The 19998-nt window shown below is 45.2% G+C and overlaps 2 protein-coding genes across 18 annotated transcripts in view; one reads left to right on the top strand and one right to left on the bottom strand.

The window, feature by feature from the left end:
- The window catches only part of CHTF18 (chromosome transmission fidelity factor 18), a 31899-nt gene extending 25013 nt beyond the window's left edge, over positions 1-6886 (top strand). For both annotated transcript variants that reach the window (XM_083710828.1, XM_083710827.1), the window contains exons 20-23: positions 148-292; positions 4173-4307; positions 6038-6095; positions 6601-6886. In XM_083710828.1, coding sequence (XP_083566954.1) covers positions 148-292; positions 4173-4307; positions 6038-6095; positions 6601-6737 — 475 coding nt within the window. In that variant the 3' untranslated portion in view covers positions 6738-6886. The remainder of the gene's footprint in view (positions 1-147; positions 293-4172; positions 4308-6037; positions 6096-6600) is intronic.
- Positions 6882-19724, bottom strand: GNG13 (G protein subunit gamma 13). 16 transcript variants are annotated; one of them, XM_083711056.1, is made up of 5 exons: positions 18636-18734; positions 18341-18476; positions 16329-16895; positions 9351-9497; positions 6882-8043 (listed from the first exon to the last, which is right to left on the bottom strand). In XM_083711056.1, exons 4-5 carry the CDS (start codon positions 9446-9448, stop codon positions 7938-7940), a joined length of 204 nt encoding a protein of 67 aa, XP_083567182.1. In that variant the 5' UTR covers positions 9449-9497; positions 16329-16895; positions 18341-18476; positions 18636-18734; the 3' UTR covers positions 6882-7937. The 16 variants fall into 16 exon arrangements, with proteins under 16 accessions (XP_083567182.1, XP_083567185.1, XP_083567186.1 ...); XM_083711059.1 differs by lacking the exons at positions 18341-18476; positions 18636-18734 and adding an exon at positions 19041-19163 and having other exon boundaries at positions 16329-16528; XM_083711060.1 differs by lacking the exon at positions 18341-18476 and having other exon boundaries at positions 16329-16528; positions 18636-18727.
- Positions 19725-19998: the final 274 nt, after the last annotated feature.

Below are 19998 nucleotides of genomic sequence, written 5' to 3'. Positions count from 1 at the left end.
TTCACTGCAACCCTGTGATGTAAGTTAGGCTGAAAGGCAGTCAGCAGCCCCCATAGATGAGCAGAGATAGATAAGTTGTTGTTTTTTAGTGTGGTTTTCTTCTTGTTTATAATTCTTCTGCACTGATTATTCCACTGCAATGCCTAGAAACATGGAGGAAGTGTGTAGGTTCCCAGATCTCCCGCTTCGGAAACCGCTGACTTACCAAGCCAAGCAGCTTATCGCAAGAGAAATTGAGCTGGAGAAGATGAGGCGGACGGAAGCCCTCCTTCATGCACGGAACTCTGGCCAGGTAAGTGGCTGGACGGCTCTTGGGGAGAGCAAGTGGCTCAAAGAATAAGTGGGCCTGGCTTAGGCCCCTCTACAGATCTTGTGTATGCCCCAGAATCCTTTGCAGCATGCAATGGTTCATTGGTAAACAAGCCTTCTGCACCAGAGGTTCCCCGAGGAGAAAAATCCCTGAAAATTAGTGGTCCAGAGAAGGGGATAGGACCCCTTTCCAGCCTGATGACCACTTTCCTTTGTGGGTAACTGTCTGTGGGTCGCATGCCAGTGGTGGATGGGGCCCACTGGTGCCAACTATAGGGGGCTCTGGGGGTCCAGACACCCACACAAAAAATGTGGGTGCTCAAGCACCCAGTCTACTGGGCCTCCAGCACAACTTATGGGGCCTCGCAACACCAGAAATCATGTCTGAGCCATTGCAAAGCGCTGCTTAGCTTTGCAAAATTGTTAGCAGTCATTTTTCTCCACCATGGTGATAGCTTTCTGTTTTCTAAGCTCAGCAAATGTCTGACCTTTTTTTTTTTTTTTAAGTGCTACTCAACTGCAGCTGAAGGGATTGGCATCGGTTCATTGACAGCCATAACATTCATGTTGAGGTTTACATGAGGACAGTCGTAATTGTCAAATTCTTTTAGAAATCTCTTCTGCCCTCTGGTGGGCCCAAGTGCCTATTACTGCCACCACATGAGTTCTTGGCACTGATCCTTTGACATTACATGTCTCCGTCCTCATCATACTAGGAAAGATTGGTGATTTCTGTTGCGGGGTGGGAAGAGCGACACAGCTGTTTTTTTTGTATGCGGCAGACTGAAATTTATAACTATAACTTGCTAGTGGGAATCTGGATTAAAGAGGCTTCTGGTGCTACTTTCTGCTTAGCTCAAGTGCCTTCAAAATCTCGTGGTGGTGGTGGTGGTTGTTTAGTCGTGTCCGACTCTTCGTGACCCCATGGACCAGAGCACGCCAGGCACTCCTGTCTTCCACTGCCTCCCGCAGTTTAGTGAAACTCATGCTGGTAGCTTCGAGAACACTGTCCAACCATCTCGTTCTCCGTCGTCCCCTCCTCTGTGTGCCCTCCATCTTTCCCAGCATCAGGATCTTTCCCAGGGAGTCTTCTCATGAGCTGGCCAAAGAATTGGAGCCTCACGCTTCAGGATCTGTCCTTCCAGTGAGCACTCAAGGCTGATTTCCTTCAGAATGGAGAGGTTTGATCTTCTTGCAGTCCATGGGACTCTCAAGAGCCTCCTCCAGCACCATAATTCAAAAGCATCAATTCTTTGGCGATCAGCCTTCTTTATGGTCCAGCTCTCACTTCCATACATCGCTACTGGGAAAACCATAGCTTTAACTATACAGACCTTTGTTGGCAAGGTGATGACTCTGCTTTTTAAGATGCTGTCTATGTTTGTCATCGCTTTTCTCCCAAGAAGTAGGCGTCTTTTAGGCCACCCTAAAGAAAATCTCTAATAGGCCACCCTAAACCTGTTGTGTGAAGGCCCTTTTTTGAAGATGGTAAGGCCAACATAAACTAAGAGGAGGGTGGGAACAGGATGCCCAGTTTCTGTGGCTTTAAGGCCTTTTTGTGTCGCTAAATATATCCTACCCAAGAGATCACAGCATGGACAGTGGGTAACTCAGTTGGTTGGAGTTTGGTGCTGATAATGCCAAGGTTGCAGGTTTGATCCCCGTATGGGATAGCTGCATATTCCTACATTGTTGAGGGTTGGACTTGATGATCCTCAGGGTCCCCTTCCAAATCTACAACACTATGATTCTACGAAGAACAGACTAGTGGTCCATGTGGAGTTGAAAAATTAGTTGGCAGCTGGTACCTTAAGCTTAGTCACACCTAATTTGTTGAAACTTGGACAGATTTGCTGCCTGAAAAACTAGAAAGCTGCTGCCAGCCTGTGTTGTACTGAGCTAGATGATCAGTGGTCTGACTCAGCAAAGAGCACATTCTTACGTTCCCAATCGTAGAATAGTAGAGTTGGAAGGTAGCCCAGGGATCATCTAGTCCAACCACCTGCAATGCAGGGATCACGGCTCAAGAATCCCTGGCAGATGGCCATCCAACCTGTGTTTTAAAACCTCCAACAGAGGAGAGTCTACTGTCAAATGATCATGATGATGGAAGAGAGCATCGTAAGCTTCTGTCCCCTAGAGGGTGGCATTTCCTTGTCGAAGACCAGATCTCTAAATATACTGTTAGCGAGTTGTGATGGAAACTGGAAATAGTTGCAGGCTTGCAGCAATCATGGAATTGCGGAGACCAAATGAGCTCAGAGGTCTTTCTCGGCAGACGCCCAAGGGAACAAGGAGCCAAAGATTAATTGAGAATCTGGGCCAGCTACTTATTAAAATACACGATGCAAGCTTTTTGAATCACACAGGTCTCTTCCTGTGTTTTGGGTGGTGATAGACTTCTTATGCCAAGATGTAGTGCATGATGCACGCACACACACACACACACCCAGACCCAGGGTGTTTGCTATTTTGTTCCTAACATGCAATGCTGGTGTACAAACTGGCAGCCACGGCTGTGGTATGCAGTGTGACTTTTGCTGATACATCCAACATTGGTCCTAGAATTAAGCTGTCTGAGAATCTTCGACATCTGTTGAGTTCCTAGTCTTCATGGCTGCAGTGAGTTGCTGGAAATTGTGTACCAAATGGTTCCTGAAATCTCTGAAGACAGGACTTGCTTCAGTAAGACTATCAGTGGCTAGGACTCTGTGTAGCTCCCTCTCTTGTGGAATGACTCCCCTGATTTGCAAAATGAGAAAATTTGTAGATTTGCATAATTTATACAGGCCACAGTGCTGAGCTTTCCTTGTTGCTGTTTCGTTTTTTAAATGCAGAATACAAACAGCCTTGCTAATTAAGCAGGCTGTGGGATTGCAGGTTTAATTAGGTTTCATATGGGCTGGCTGATAAGGGAATAATTTATATAGTACAAAAGGAAATGAAATAATAGACGACTCCCCCCCCCCCCATATTTTTTTATACAAGAAAGGGAAAGAGAGAGTAAACAAACGTGATTCTTAAGAAAGAAAGAAAACCTATGGAAAAATTATTTGACCATACTGAATGGTATTTTAGAATTCTAAAACTTTAAAGGGTAAAGAATAAAAGAGACCAGCTGCTTTTGGACAATCAAATCTTGGTTGTTGTTTGGGACGACATCAGCCCTGGCCAAGACAGCAATATAATACTGGAGCTGACTGGAATTGTACTCCAAAGCATCTTGAGGGCACCAGGCTGGTGAAGGCTGGCTTCTTATAATAAACCAAGATATGCACAAACTTCATGCATCACTGTTTTTCTCCTCCCTCTCTGCAAGTAGAGTAAACAAGCCAGGAAGCAGCAGTTAACCATAGCTTTCTGTTACAGCCAAACCAGGAAACTATGGTGAGCAGAACAGTCCAAAATGGGGCCTGGTGTTGATTTTGCATTTTCTTTTTCTTTTTTTCTTACTTTTCTGGCTTGGTTTCAGTCATTGGAATTCATTGATTATGTAGATTGTATGAGAGAAAGACAGACAGACAGAGAGAATGAATGAATGAATGAATGAATGAATGGTAGTTAGAGTGTCATCCTAGAACCCAGGAGACTAGGATTCAAATCTTCATTCCACTGTGAAGCTCGCTGGCTGATCTGGTGCCAGTCGCCATCTTTCAGCCTAACCTACTTCACAGAATTGTAAGGATGAAACAGAACCATGTACGCTACCTTGAGCTCCCTCAAGGAAAAAACGGGGTGTGAACGTGATGAATACATAATACGTAAAGCACCTCAACAGGACTGAAAAGAGATACAGAAAGATTCCCCAAATAAATACAATAAATTAATTAACCCTTCTCTGCCTGTCTCCATCTTCCGTGCAGGCAATGGAGACAACTTTGCTCCCAAAAGAAGGCAACCACAAAGCAAGCCATGAGCCGGCACTGCCCGAATCCAGAGTGCGGAACCACAAACAGCGTCTCGACCAGATTGTGAAGAGAGCCACATTTGAGGAGAAGGTGAGGGCAGCATCCAAGGAGTGCAGGCAGCAGAGGGCCATAGCACAGGGCAGCTTGCAGTGCCAGCACAGCCTGGCAGCTTGTGCCTCGTCCCTTTGCTGTGTTTCTGTCTCACATAGTTGAGAAAGGACAGCAATTCTGCCAGGTCTTGTCCCAGTGCACATATGAAGCTCTCCTTTCTTCTTTTTGCTGTCTAGTCCTAGAATTGCCGAGTTGGAAGGGACCACAAGATCCTTCTAGTCAACCCCCTGCAATGCAGGAATCTTTTGCCCAATGTGGAGCTCAAACCCACGAGCAGCAGTGACAAGGTCTGGGCTGCACAGGGGCACTGGTGGAGCCAATGCAACAGTCCGACTGCTGCCACCTGCACAACTTCCACCTGGCAGCCATCGTATTCCCCATCCTCCCAGTAAATGGCAGCAGCACCACTGCTGGGAGGCTATTATTGCAGCTCCACTGCACTGGGGAGCCGGTCCTGTTTGTCCACTGGTTTGCGGTAAAAGCAGGGTGGTGGCTTCTTGAGGACAGGTGGATGGCGATTGTAAAGATCACCAAGGCCCCTTTTATGTTAGCATGAGAGCCAATGCTGGCTTCTAGGTGCAGCTCAAAGGTACAGGAATATGCTGCATCCCAAACAGCCTTTTCCACGAGGTTGAAGCCGGGTTGCAGACCTCGTGCATAGCATTCTTTTTCACTAAGAGAACTGTACCTGGGACAGAGTTCAGGGAGAGGTGTGGGTAATAAAACTAATCTATCCACTGGGTTGGTGAACCTATAGAAAGCTGCCTTATACTGAGTTAGACCCCATAGTATTGTCTACATTGACTGGTAGCGGTTCTTCAGCGTTTCAGGCAGGGAGTCTACTTGCAGTTGTGCAATGCTATAGTGTGATGCCTGCAAACTAGATGTCCCTTTGCTGGGGGCAGGGGCTTTTTTGTTTTTGTTTGTTTTGTTTTGTTTTATATTTTACTGTTTTGTTAACCAAGAAAAAAGTGCAACCCTAACAAAAAACCCCAAAGAATCAGAAATCTAAACTTTAAAGCCTCACAGCCTAGAAGGGCAAAAGTACAAAGATACAGTGCAGCTCTAAAGGAATAGTAAAATATTAATAAATACAAAAATTCCCCTTATAAAGCTTTATAAAAATACAAGTATTCTCTACTTGTGAGTTCCATCATTATTGAGAATAAAGTTTCTGCATTGTCTTAAATAAGCTAGACATTGACATATACTGGTGGCGCCGGGTGACCATGCACTTCATTATTCATATAAGAAATAAAATGATCCCATAGATACTAAAAAAAATTGCCATTCAAGCTCTCTGCCCTTTAGTTTATGAGATACCTTTTCCATAAGGCAATTCGCCAAGCACTTGAATACCAGCAGTCCAAATTATTAAGGTTAAAAACCTTCCAGGATTGGGCAATACCTTGTTGGTTTTGCAGTGTCCACTGCAAGACATTCCTTGGTTTGGAGAGTTGTTCTCCAGGAAACACAATGGGGTCTGCCTGGTAGCAATTTGCATGGGTAATTATCAATGAGCAAATGTCTCCAGATGCATTAGAACACATTCCAGAGTAAACCCGCATTCTGTAGCTATGCAAAGCTCCATGCCCATGTGACATTGGGCTTCTCTGAGGAAACCAGGCAGATGGATTGCCTTTAACAACTGTGGGTGATGTGGGGAGTAGATGGTGCACTCTCATAATGGCTTCTGTTCCTTTCCGCAGCCAGAAACAGATTTCTTCGGCCGTGCGATTGTCAAGAAAAATGTGTCTCCGTCAGCAGGTATGTTCTGGGGTGGGGAAGAAATTTCCATTAGCAGGGGGAGGGAGACTGGGCTTACTGAAGTGGATAGATGGTGCCAGCAGAGAAGATGGTTTAGCTGGCTTGGTACATACACACAGGGCCTTCTCTGTGGTGGCCCCTAAGTTGTGGAACTCCCTCCCCACAGAGGTCCATCTGGTGCCTTCATTATACAGCTTTGGGCAAATGCTGAGGTTGAACCTCTTTGTCCTGGCTTTGCCTCTGTAGTGTAGTGGTTAAGAGTGATGATCTAAGTCCTGGGAGATCAGGGTTCAAATCCCCACTCAGTCTGTTGCATAATCAGTTTGCAGCACTGATGGAACATTTGTGGCCCGCCACATGTTATTGGACTACAACTCCCATTTTCCTTGACCATTAGTCATGCTGGCTGGGACTGATGGAAGTTGGCAGTTAAGAACATCTGAAGGACCATAGGCTCCCATCCCTGAAAATTCCTTCATCCTTTCTTTTCCGCCTTTCCCAACAGCCAATCAGGAACCTGAGAAAAACCAAATAGAAAAACAAATTGGGAAGGCTGTTGGGCAGAGCGATGTTTGGTTCCGGTTCAACGAAGGTGTCTCCAATGCAGTTCGGAGGAATATTTACATTAAAGACTTGTTCTAGTGAATGAAACGTGGGCAGGCAGCACGTGAGTCAGCTGGCATGTGGGTACCATGTAAGGATATTTTGAACAAAAATGTTTATGTATGCTTTTGTATTGAATCCTGTTTTATATATAAAAAGAAAGGAATAAATTTGAGACATGCACAGTATCACTTTCTTTATTTTGCTTAGAAGCCCTTGTCACATTTGCTTAGCTTTTTTTTTTTACTGCAAAACGGTATATCCTACAAGATACAAAAAAAAGTATTTAAAGTAATCAAAAATTATTTTATAAAACTTGTGTTGCTCCTTTACAAGTCCCCCCTAAAAAGACAAAAAAAGAATTGCAGGCATATAGGAAAGAGAAACTACGGGGTTCATAAAGCTGCAAATTTTGCTTAGTTTTTGTTGTGATTTCTGCATTGAAGGGGGTTGGCTTAGATTATTCTTTTGGGTCCCTCCCAACTCTACCATTTTATTATCCTGTGCTGCATCCAATGTCCCTATATCTTCCAGATGGTGGTGCCAAAATTCAAAACAGTGGGGTCTCTTTCACATCCGTACTCTCTTCAGTGATGGTTCCCAAATGGTGAACAGGGGTACCCACCAGTGTGCCACTAGGACAGAGTGTGACATGCCTTGAGAAAGGGTGATCCACTCTTAGATATGTCTATATGTCAAGACTGGAAGACCTCGTTCAGCTACCCAGCACTGCCAACATATGAACAGGAGGGAAGCAATTCTACATACACCTGGATTCTCTCATTCAGCCCAGACCATAGCTGGTGGGTAGAAGGGAACCCCCAGAAGCATCACCATTGCTCCAGAAAGTACATAGGTATTCCTGAGCCCCTATCTCCCTAGGCAAAGGGGGGAAAGTTGGATTTGGAAGGGGGTGCAATGGACTTGATTGTACAACATTTGCAGGGAGGGTGCCTGCCTGTTCTGTGAAATCTGTATGTCGGTGGTTTGAAGTGCACCTCCCATTTTAACCCAGGGGAAGGGAGAATTCTCTTCCCCAAATCATACAAATGAGGGAAACCTTTAATTAGCCACTATATGAACTCAACTGTGATAGCAAGGGGGGCGGGGTAAAAGTGAGTTTAGCCATAGTGAGGAACTAAAATAAAAACTTTATACATTAAGTTTTCATGCAATTTTGAGTATCTCCAAAGGAAGCCATTTTTATTTATCGTGGACGAAATTTTGGGAGGCAATGGGTTAGAGGATGGTGCATTTCCCCTTTTCCACCCACGGATTGTTCTTCATCAGCTCTGGGTTCAGAAATGGATCTTCTGGAATGCCATCTTCTATCCACTTAAGAAATCTAGGGTGGAAAGAGAATATATGAGGGTCTTTCCTCGTTGCAGTATTAGGCCAATGTCTGGCTGAGTCCAGAGTATCTTGGGCCTGGTCCCAAATCTCATGTCCTTCTTTCCCTTTTTTTAAATTTAACAAAAAAAATTCTGCTGAATTATAACTCCCCATCATCTATGGCCATACTCGCTGGGGAGTTGAAGTTCCGCATCATCTGGAGGCCACAGGCTAAGTACACCAGCTTTACAAGGTAGATGGGTTGACATCAGAGTGCTGGGCCAGTGAGACCCCAACCACATACCATCTTATTGTACCCAGAGGCACTCTCTACATAGATGAAAACTTGCGGGCTTGTGAACTGAAGCTTCTCAGGTACCTAGAAAGATCCCAGGCCTGCATCTATTTCTGTTGCTGTGATGTGTATTTCTATAGCCAAATATCTTAGGGAAAGCTCTTCATTCTTAATATTCATGTTCCTGAGTAGCTTTTAAATACGTTTGCCAGCAGGAAACACACAGCTAGAGGATTTTGAGGGTGGCAGAGTATCTCTGCCCTCAAAAGCCTCCACTTTCTCATAGGACAGCAGCCCCCAGGATTTCTCAAGAGAGAAGGATGCAATGCACAATGGTGTTGGCAGCTCAGTATTGTTCACACTGACTGGCAGCAGCTCTCCAGGGTTTCCGGCCAGAGCCCCAGCCCTGCCCGGAGATGCCATTGGGGATTGAACCTGGGACCATCTACATTCAAAGCAGGTACCCAAAATTAGGTTTTTCCCCCACTCCATTTCAAGCCTATCTTTGTCACTACTGGGAATAGAAACCTGAGAGGGAGGTTTAAAATAAGCCTGGTGTTCTTAGTATGCTAGATTCTACTTATGTGGAATGCACTTAGCCATGTGTGTATAAGATGGTAAGGTAAAGGGACCTCTGACCATTTCGTCCAGCCGTGGCCAATTCTGGGGTTGTGGCGCTCATCTCACGTTATTGGCCGAGGGAGCCGGCGTACAGCTTCCGGGTCATGTGGCCAGCATGACTAAGCTGCTTCTGGCAAACCAGAGCGGCGCATGGAAACGCCGTTTACCTTCCCGCCAGAGCGGTACCTATTTATCTACTTGCACTTTGAGGTGCTTTCAAACTGCTAGGTTGGCAGGAGTAGGGACCGAGCAACGGGAGCTCACCCCATCACGGGGATTCAAACCGCCAACCTTCTGATCAGCAAGTCCTAGGCTCTGTGGTTTAACCCACAGCACCACCCACGACCCTGTATAAGGTGGTAGGAAGGAGAAACAGCAAGAAAGGAAGCTGTTTGTGGACTCACTCGGGGATCGTTTTTGAGGACATCTCCCTCTTGTAAGCCAGCTGGTACTTAAGGCTTTCGACTTCCTTCTTCCACTGAGGGGCTTCCCATTCATCCATGGGGACGTGGCTCGATGGCTGTTCGGGTCAGAAAAGGAGAAGCGTCAACCTAGACAGAAAATTAAAAATGGTGAATAGATTTTAATTGGTTTATTTGTCCCTCTTCCAAGGAGTGCATGCTGGAGGCCCCCCCCCCCCCGCAAGAAATTACCCTAACCTATTTAGCAGGACTGTTGTGGGTATAAGAAGTAATGACTGAGCTAAGGTTGGTCGGCAAGCTTCACGGCAGAAATTTTGAACCATGCTTTCCTTTCCAACTAACACTAAACATTGCATGGCTCCTGAGCATACTGAACCCTCCCAGGTGTTTTGAGTCTCCTCTTCCCTCACTCCCAAACTTAATTTTTTTAAGATTGTTTATAGATATTGCAAACCTCAGAGCTTGTGTTTGAGAGAGAGGAGAAAATATACGGGTTACATAAAAACAAATATACCAACAGCATTCAATAATATGTCCTAAAAATGAGATAAATCCTGAACCCACAACAATACACCAGTGCACACACGTTTCCCAGCATCCTGCTGGCTCTTGGCACCTGAGTTTGCTACAAATGGACTAATGTCGGTTAAAGAAAGATTGAACTAAAAATAAGAATTGGTCCAAGTTGTCTCTAGGGCGGGCTGCCTGCTGATCAAGTAAAATAGCCTGACTTTGCATCAAGCAAAACTTTTCAAAGGACAGAGCTCTAGAGAGGGAACAGGAGGTGTTAACACCACAATGGATGCATCAGGGAAATTGGGACTAATGGCCATGTTGAATCTTGTCTTTGCATATACTTTGTTTCCCCAAGCACTGATGGGGAAGGACTGGATGTGGGTCAGTTTGCAAAACCATCCTAAAACATCTGCTACTTCCAACACAACCACAGGTTGAAACCTTGGCCCTAGGAAGGAACCTTCTCCCCTCTGAGATGGAATTTCTTTCCAGTCAGCCTTCTGAGCTCAGTGCCCCTGAATCCATCACAAAATACCCATTTCACAAAAGGAAAAACTAGTGATGCTCAGATCCTCCGCCATCACACCCACAAAAGCAGGGGGGGAAATCTACCCTCCCACAAAAACACAGACAAAAAGAGGAAGCAACTACCCAAAGCAAAAATTAAAAGCTCAAAAACTAAATTTAAAAATGAAATAAAAAAGGGGCAAAAAGATGTTGCAGTGGTAGTACAGAACATCTGGACGACATCAAGTTGGTACAGGCTGCCTTAAGTTCTGCATTGCAGGGGGTTGGACTAGATGACTCTTGGGTCCCCCTCCAACTCTGCCATTCTATTATTCTACGTCATCTTTCATGACCGTATATATGGTAACCACAGGAGTCAGTGCCTGTTGCTGTGGGCAAGCTGACAAGTGGAAATACGACAGATGTAGCCGGTGCATCTGGTGACAAACTTTGGTGTAATGATCAATCTCCCTTTGAGCCTCCGGTTACCCTGGTTCTGTATCTCCACAAGCCTTTGGCACTATAACCTCAGCAGGTCAAGCTCTTCCCCCATCACCACATTATTTCCCATGATCTCACCTATTACATTTCTGCTAATCACACAAAGTCTAATGGTGCTAAGTGGGTTTGTTTCAGGTCAGAGGTTGCCATCCTATGCCTGGTGGATTTGGGGGAGGGGCTCTTTGAGAGGGTGGGCAAATGCCCAGCAAAAAAGAGTTCCTATGCCTTTAAACCGGGAGTGGGGATCAAATACATCTCTCTTCTCAAGCCAGAGATACTGTCGGAGGAGTTCAAGGGCATGTTCCAGCCAGGCAAAAACACTCAAGGAGGATGTGAAGAAAGGAAAGTGAGGGGTGTGGCCTGGAGAGAGTCCAAAGGGCCAAATAGAGAAATCTGAAGGGCCAGATTTGATTCCTGGGCCTGACGTTCCCCACTCCTGCTTTAAATTGTACAGAGAGATTTTCCAGGGCCCTCAACTCAAAAAAACAAAGGAACTCCTGGGGAAAGCTAGCATGAGCCTTTTGTCCCAGAGTAAAGGCAGGACTATGTGTATTTTAAAACAACATAATCTGCCTCCCTAGAGTGACTGCTGTGTCCTGAATACATTTAGTAAACTAGACATTGTTTGCATAGTGTTAAATGGCAAAAGTTAGTTTAGTTATGGGGTAAGGAACTGTCTTGGTCCCTGAAAGCCACCCTCTACACCTTCACTGGGATCCTCATTCAGCAAAGGCTCTCACAGCCTCGCATTGGCTGTGGACACAAGCAAATGGAATTTGAGAAACCAGTTTTCATAAGGTCTAGGAAAATGGATCTGTTAAAAATAAAAGTCAAAGCAAAGTTTTCTCTGGAAGCCGAAGTGTGTTATTTTGCTGCGCTTGCAGAGACTGGCAGTCACTATTAGACAAGGAGTCTATGTCTCCTTTGCAAATAATTCTGTGGGGTGAGTGTGAGAGTCCCTAGTGATGACTCTGAAATCCAGAGCTGGGAAGCCCTTTGAGGCTGGCGCTCTCTATCTGGGGATGACCCCAGCATACGCAGTATTTCAAAGTAGGCTGTGGGGACAGGCTTATGGGAAAGTGATGCTTCCCCCCCCCCCCCGCATCCTATGATTTGCATAGTTTTATCTGGTGGCATTAGCATTTAACTAACAAATCCTTCTAAATGCTGTCTCCTGCAGGAGGGTCTGAGGAAGGGGAGGGGAAGAGAGCAAGCAGCTGTTGCTGGCTTGATGGAAATGAGAGATTAAATCCCTAAGCAAATCTGCTGTTTGGCAGGACTGTGGTTGATGGTGAACGAAGGGGGGGGGAGAGGTAGGGGTTAAGCTCCACAAAACCAACATATTGCCAGATTGGTTCCAGGGGGCGCAGTTTAACACAGCCACACACTGCAAGTTGTTGGCCAAACAGTTCTGCCTGAGCAGCTTTTGTTGGTTGGTTTATCAATGGAAATTTGATTCATTGGTTTACTACTTCCTTAATCAATGGGAGGCTGTACATTAAGGAATCCTACTCAGAGCAGACCCACTGAAATGAATGTTAGTCTAACCTGGGTCTACTCTGTGAAGGACTGGCACTGGATGCCACCCATATTTCATTATTATTTTTAAGATGGTTTTGGCTCTGTGATTAGGGGATGAAAAATAAATCCTTTGGGGTGCCATTTCCTACTAAGAATGGGTTGTCACCAGTTTTGAAGTTACTCAGAGTAGACCCATTCAAATAATGGGCATGGCTAGCCTAGGTTTATGTACCGATATTTTAATGGGTATAACACACCAGAGCTATCTCCCAAAGGGCATCTGTGTTCATATTACTGTCGTTCACATTTATATTACTGAATCAAGTAACAGTTGGTTAGAGTGTGGTGCTGATAATGCCAAGGTCACAGGTTTGATCCCCGTATGGGACAGCTGCTTATTCCTGCATTGCAGGGGGTGGACTAGATGATCATGAGGGTCCCTTCCAACTCTACAATTCTATACCTGTCTTTTAACTGAGGGGCCAACTATTGAATCCATTGAGGTCTTATCCAACTTGATACCTTCCAGAAGTTCTGGATCACAAAACCCATCTATTCCAGCCAGCACATGGGACTCATTGCTCTAGCTCAAAACATCTGAAGGGAACCACCAGAAATTAATTTCTTTCTAACTAATGTATTGGCCAGGAAGCCTCCAAAGAGGAAGGGGCAAATGACACTGACGTATGTTTGATATCTAAAACCACACAGAGTCATCATTAAATCTGAAAGGCCACATATTACATTCAAGCACAGCTGCTGTTTTCCCAACCCCAGAGTTTTCACTGGCACAGGGTGGGGTTGGGAACAGGCAAGGAGAGGAGAGGAGAGAGCCTATGCCAGCAATATTGCAGCTAAGGTCTCCTTGCTATCTGTTTCTGCAAATATGTCTTTCATATTTGACCCATGACCAGGTCTTTTCAACAGCAATTCTCCGGTTATGAACTGCGCTCCCTAATGAGGTTTGACCGTCTCCATCGTTATCAACTTTCAGGAAGAATTTGAAAGCAATCCTGATTCCCTAGCTCAGCTAAAGTGTACATAACAATGCATACAGCATGCAAAGGATAGACATTAGGGGGAAATGCTTTTCAAAATGTGTATATTTCAGCCAAATTGCATACAAACAGGCATATTGAGAGAAATTTGCACTAAAATGCCAAACGTTTTAAACATGCTTTAAAAAAAATTCTCAAACCAAACTTAGAATCATAGAATCATAGAGTTGGAAGAGACCACAAGGGCCATCGAGTCCAACCCCCTGCCAAGCAGGAAACACCATCAGAGCACTCCTGACATATGGTTGTCAAGCCTCTGCTTAAAGACCTCCAAAGAAGGAGACTCCACCACACTCCTTGGCAGCAAATTCCACTGTCGAACAGCTCTTACTGTCAGGAAGTTCTTCCTAATGTTTAGGTGGAATCTTCTTTCTTGTAGTTTGCATCCATTGCTCCGTGTCTGCTTCTCTGGAGCAGCAGAAAACAACCTTTCTCCCTCCTCTATGTGACATTCTTTTATATATTTGAACATGGCTATCATATCACCCCTTAACCTCCTCTTCTCCAGGCTAAACATGCCTAGCTCCCTTAGCCGTTCCTCAACTTAAGACTAGACAAATGAGAAACTATCTTATGAAATAAACAGATCATAAATTTTATAAGAACCTGATTCTGGACAAGTATGGACTGTCTCAATGGCTAGATATTTGCAGGGGTGAACAGAGAACAAACACCTACCTTAGCAGTCCAGCTCCTGCCCTGTAGAAACCCAGTCCTCTCACACCAGGGCTTGAAAAGGCTGCCACTTTGCATGCATCACACACATTGCCATTTAACTAAGCAATCTCCGGGTCTGATTTGATTGCAATTTGAATAGTATGAAAAGCTATCGGGTCAAGGGAGATGCTGCGTCACATCTGCTAAGGAGAAGGACATCAGGTTGTACCCAAAGTTATTTCTAAGCAGTGTAGCCCCACTGAAATTACTGGCCATGACTAGCAAGTTCAGTAATTTCAATGGGTCTATGCTGTGCCTAACTTAGGTGGATATAAGCCCAACCATCTATTGCAGTCTTCCCCAACCTGGTGCCCTCCAAATTATTTTGGACTACAACTCCCCATTAGGCACAGCCAAGCCCATTTATTCTGGGGAAGGGTGGTAAGCTCAGTGGTGGAACGGATGCTTTGCATGCAGAAGGTCGCAGGTCCATGAGGACTGCAATTTTACATGCAGAGGGTCCCCAATTTAATCCCTGGCATCTCTGGGGAAGGCTGAGGTAAGGCTCCAGGCCAAGACCCTGGAGGGCCTCTGCCAGTCAGTGTTCACAAAACTGGGCAAGATGGTGCAACTCAGTATTCAGTGACTTCCTATGTTCCTATTTAAATTGTCCCTTTCTTCAGAACCATGAGGACTGGGATCTTAGTTCAGTAGTACAGCACCAGCTCTGAACATGCAGAGGTTCCCAGTTGCAATCAAATGCTTTATGCCCAAAACAGGAGTCCAGACTCCACCCAAGTGTTGAGCTAACCCAAGATTAGCAGAACCATGCCCAGCACAACATCCTCCATAACAAACACACCAGAGCATCGGGGACCTTGAGTGCATCAGTCGGCCGTGCCAACGCAGCTAGTCCATTGCGTTTCATCTCCCTCTGGGTGAAGGCACAGTTGAAAAACAAACAAGCTTTAAGAGCTCAAATGAATCCACACAGGACAGCAAATTTCAGACGCCCTCCCCAGATGCCATTCTCTGGGGCTGCAGTAGATCCTGGGGCACATCCCGGGATCCAGTATCTGGTTGTGTGGCATGGCGGAGGAGTCTAGATCTTGCTCTAGAACAGCAGTGCATCTAGGGAGTTTTCTAACCTGGACTTACTGGTTTCACTGCCATGTGCACACACTTAACATTTCATCATTCACCCATAATACCATGCTTTACAACTGCTTCTACATTGCTGATATGCCGGAACACACACACAAAAATGGAAAAGGAGCATTTGTCAACCCTGAGAAATATGTGCAATTTTTCATTTTAAACTCACTTAAAAATCATAACACCATCATGTCTACAAGGATAAAAATGGGGATTGCTTCTGCTGCTAAACACCAAAAGGCATAGGAATGAGCACCATTTTGTTGTTGGAAAAGATGATACATATTTTAAAGTAAAAATAATTGTCAGCATTGCTTAAAAGATGCCAAGCAGAAAGAAGTTCCTTTTTCAATAGTAACATCCCTCTCTGTTAACCAGGCCAGCAATACACATACATTTCTCTCTCGCAGGAAGCAACCTACAGGTGAGATTTAAGGTGCTGCATCCTTTAGCTCAATGGTAGAGCATCAGATGGTCCCAGGTTCAATCCTCAGCATCTCCAAGGAGGGCTGTGAAAAGACTCCTGTCTAAATTCATGGAGAGCCGCTGCCGGTCAGTGTAGAAAACACTAGATGAACCAACCATCTGACTTGGTATAAGGCAGCTTCCCACATTCCAACTATCAGATGTCTCTGGGAGCATGAAGGTGGCAGCTACCTGCTTTTGCTTGCCCCCTCCTCCAGCATCTTGATATTCAAAAGGTATGCTATTCCCAGACATGGAAGTTTCCTTTAATTATCATTAATTTCCAGTCAATGGGCCACATCCAATGTTATCCCTACTCAGAGTAGATCCACTGAAATTAATACACAACTAGCTTGGATTCATTCATTTCAATGTAACGATTCCGAGTAAAACATGGTTGGATTCAGCGAAACGATGATAAAAAGTCAGAAATTTGTAAGAGCAGAGATGGGGAAAGGCCTTGGTCTGGAGGTCAAAACCAATCCCTTTTTTTTTTTTTTTTTTTTGTAACCAGAAATATTCACCCCATCTATTTGGCATGATGTTTTATTAATAAAAGAAGTCAAAACCAGCAACCTACCTTGGAAGAAGCAGTATGGGCTTAAAAGACCAAAGGGGGAAAGTTGTGTGTTTGTTCTTTTTCTTTTTGAAAGGAAGATTTTCCCCACTGAAGAAGATTGTGTCCACCTACAGAAAGGCTCAAAACAGCTTCCCAGGACTTTCAGCCGTACGTTCGCCTCTCCAAGCAGAACCCTCCGTTGCTGTTAACAATCTGAAATCCTGAATGTAATCTATTAAAGTCTGCCCAGCTGCCTCCCAAAAGGGAAAGAACAGGGATAATGAGAAATCCCCCCCGCCAGCCTCCTCCCTCCCGCGGGTGCTCTGTTTAGCAGCTTGGAGCCCAGATAAGCTGAGAAAGAGAAAGTGCACCCTTTGTCTTCCGCGGGTAGCAATTGCTCCAAATGCCCTCTTACAACAGGTTCTGCTGAAACAAAGCCATGGGGATAAGGTGCTGAGGCGGCTGTCTCATTAGAGGGATCGGGATGGAGGCAAAGGATGCTTGGGCTGCCATAGATACCTCTTCCCCTCTCTTAAGAACAGCACCTTAATTGCATCCCTGGGGCCTGGAGGGATGGGTGAGGAACACCTAAAGATGCACACTGTGTGCAAAAGCAAAACAAGTGTGTTATATATCACTATTTCTGGTGCACCTGCTTAGGCCTAGCAAATAAATAAATAAAACCAATTGCCATCGTGGCAGGGAAGTTACCAAAAGGCTCTGTAGGCCGATTGATTAATTTATTATTATTACATTACTATTATTATTATTACTACTACTACTACTACTACTACTACTACTACTACTACTACTACTACTACTAGATTGCCCATCCTTCACTAGAACTTTCCAGGGTGGGTTCAGAATAAATCCAGAATAAAAAAGTTTAAACAAATCACAGTCACAGGAATAGGACGGGCACATCTCAGGCAGGGTCATGCAAAGCTAGTAATAGGCCCAGCCAGGATAGGAAATGAAAGCCCAATTTCAATAATCTTTACCAAAAGGTCCCCCCTTTGCCTGGAGTAGACCCCTCTCAAAATCATAGTCTCATGTCTATCTGGCCACTCCACTCTGTTCTGTTCTGGCCTGATCTGAGGTGTAAGAGGTGCATTTTCAGCATTCACCCAAAGTTGTACAATGAAGTGCCAGACACAGCTCTATTGGGAATTTTGCAACCTGGGGCAGCCACAGAGAAGGCCCTCTCCCAGACTACTTATGAGGGCAGAGGAACTGTCAAGAGGGTCCTCTTTGCTGATCTGAACCTCTGGGAGCATCAGAAGAGCATCACCCCCCTCCTATAGGATTTATATAATGCATTTGACATGGCCAGCACCAGATTTAGGGTGGTGCGGGTGGTTCCCTCACAAAGGGCATTGGACCGAGGGGGTACAAAATTGAGAAGATCCGTTTGGGAGCACAAAATTTTGGCCTCACACAGGGTGCCTTATTATGAAAGATTGCCCATGGGGCTGCCCTTGAAGACGGTCTTGAGGCTGCAGCTAATGCAGAATGTGGCTGCTGCGTTGGCGAGGGGCTCGGCCCAATGGGATCATGGGCACTGGTTCTTCTGAGAATGCCTCACTAACTGGGTAGCAAGATACCAGGCCCTTTTCAAAGTTTTAGTACTGACTGGTGTACAGAAGTCCTAAACAGCTGGGGACCAAAATACCTGAAAGAGTGCCTCCAGTATTATCAAGCCTGTCAGGCCATGAAAAGACCTCCTTGGTGGTGGCTCCCCATTTCCAGAATGTCCTCCCAGCTGAGTGTGCCTCTCTCCCTCATTACTAACATTTAGCAGGAATTTAAAAATATTCCTGTTTACTGAGGCATTTGATGGCTAAACGTTACTGTTCTTTGTGACCTTGAAATTACTAACAGTAATGGTATGTTTTAAAATATTTCTATGCATTCTTGACATTTTTAAATATTTTATTTGTTATCGTATTGTTTTACTGCTTTGCTGTTTGCTATCCAGAGCTCCCTCAGGAAAGACAAAAGTTAATAAATAAAATAGCTCTGGGCCTCTTTACCTGACCAAGCCTCCTATTTGCCCAGCTTCCCATTCAAGAGCATTTTCTGTCAAGACTGAAATTCATGTCCTTGAAATTGGATAATGACTTCTGCTTGTCAGGATGGAGGAAAGTGGTGCATGTAGAATCTCGCTTGCTGTACAAAGGCAAAATGTTCATTTGTTGCTATGCCACTTTTGCCTCTGGCCCCACCCACCACCACAATGTGGCCCTTGGGAGGCTGCCTAGGAAGTAATGTGGCCCTTGGGCTGAAAAAGATTCCCCACCCCTGTTCTAAGGGAGAAGGCATGCTCACCCGTGGGGAGATAGAGGAATGCACATCCTTTGAGGATCTTAAGTGTATAAGAACAATAAATAAAGCAAAAAAATTACAAAGCAAGATGGCAAAGGCTTTTTGCTGGTAGGTCATGACCTGAACATCACTCCTTCCCCCTCCACCAGCACAAAACCTTCCTTCTAGAGCCTTCTACCCTGCAGGTCAAAACTCATTCCCCACCCCCAGGGACACCACGTGGCTATTATGGTAAAGAGGTCAGTGATAGCGGATCCCCAAAGACCAGATTATCAAGCTGTTTTGACATCAGCGTAATCTCTGAGCGCTGCCTTTTCAAAACAATTATCAGAAGGGATTGGGGAGTGGGGCTTTGGTGGCAGCAAAGTGACGTTGGGATGTGGGTTATTGGATTTTGGGAGATCTTACTATAGTGGGACAGCAAAACACACACAAACTCCCCACGTAGCTGCCCAGAGAAAGACGTCATTCTGGAGAAAGACGTCATTCTTGTTGGGCCGGCTGCCACAGGGCTCCCTGTCTTCATCCTCTTACATGGGAATGACAATCAACAAAATGGCCTCTGGGCTGCTCACTCACAGAGGGTTTGTCAAGTGTGCTTTTCTGCACGCTGAAAAACAACTTGGTATCTGTCTATCTCACAGGTAGCAAGCAGAGGTGGCAGCTTCAAATGACAAAATGTGGGCACCGTTAAAGTGTGGTAAATGTTCGTCAAGTATTTTTTTTTTACCAAGTGGAACTTCCTACCACAGGTACCCAAAGGCTTTGGATATTTCTGTCTAAGACTTTTGATGCCTGAGGCAATTCTAGGGCACATTCCAGCCTCGGGAAAGTGCTTGAGGCACCCCATGAGAAGCGTGGCTTAGGGAAAGCCCTGAGGGCCAGATACAGATGTTTGGAGGGCCGCAGTCTACTCCAGGGCCCAAAGCACATCTTTTGCCATGCAAATGGCCTGGGTTCAATCCCCAAGAAGGACATTTATCTGAAAGCCCAGAAAGTTGCTGCGAGTCAGTGTCAAAAACAATGAGCTAAATGAATCAATTGTTTATCTAAATGGGAGGGTGTTTACCATTTCCATGAATATGCTCATAATGCTAGCTAACAAGAAAATAAGTCTGCAGGATCAGGCCAGTGGCACATCTAGTCCAGCATCCTATTCTCACAGTGGCCAACCAGATGCCCCAGTTGAAAGCCTGAAAGCAGGACCCAGGCACAAGAGCAACTCTCCCTGCTTGTGGTTTCTAGCAACTGGTATTCAGAAGCATTGCTGCTTCTGACCGTGAAGGCAGAGCATAGCCATATATCAGAGTATAACTCATACACACACACACACACACACTTGAAAATAAGAGGAAAATTCAAAACA

Source organism: Podarcis gaigeae, assembly GCF_964106915.1.
Source record: "Podarcis gaigeae genome assembly, chromosome: 14".
Taxonomy (NCBI): Eukaryota; Metazoa; Chordata; class Lepidosauria; order Squamata; family Lacertidae; genus Podarcis; species Podarcis gaigeae.
Note: the sequence above shows the minus strand (reverse complement) of the source record. Positions and strands in the feature narration are given on the sequence as shown.

Excerpts from the sequence above, each read along its gene's own strand:
- GNG13 (XM_083711053.1), bottom strand. The coding sequence starts at position 9,448 with ATGGATGAATGGGAAGCCCCTCAGTGGAAGAAGGAAGTCGAAAGCCTT. Across the intron at positions 8,044-9,350 it reads TCCTCAAAAACGATCCCCGA|ATTTCTTAAGTGGATAGAAG; the intron begins GTGAGTCCACAA and ends TTTCCACCCTAG.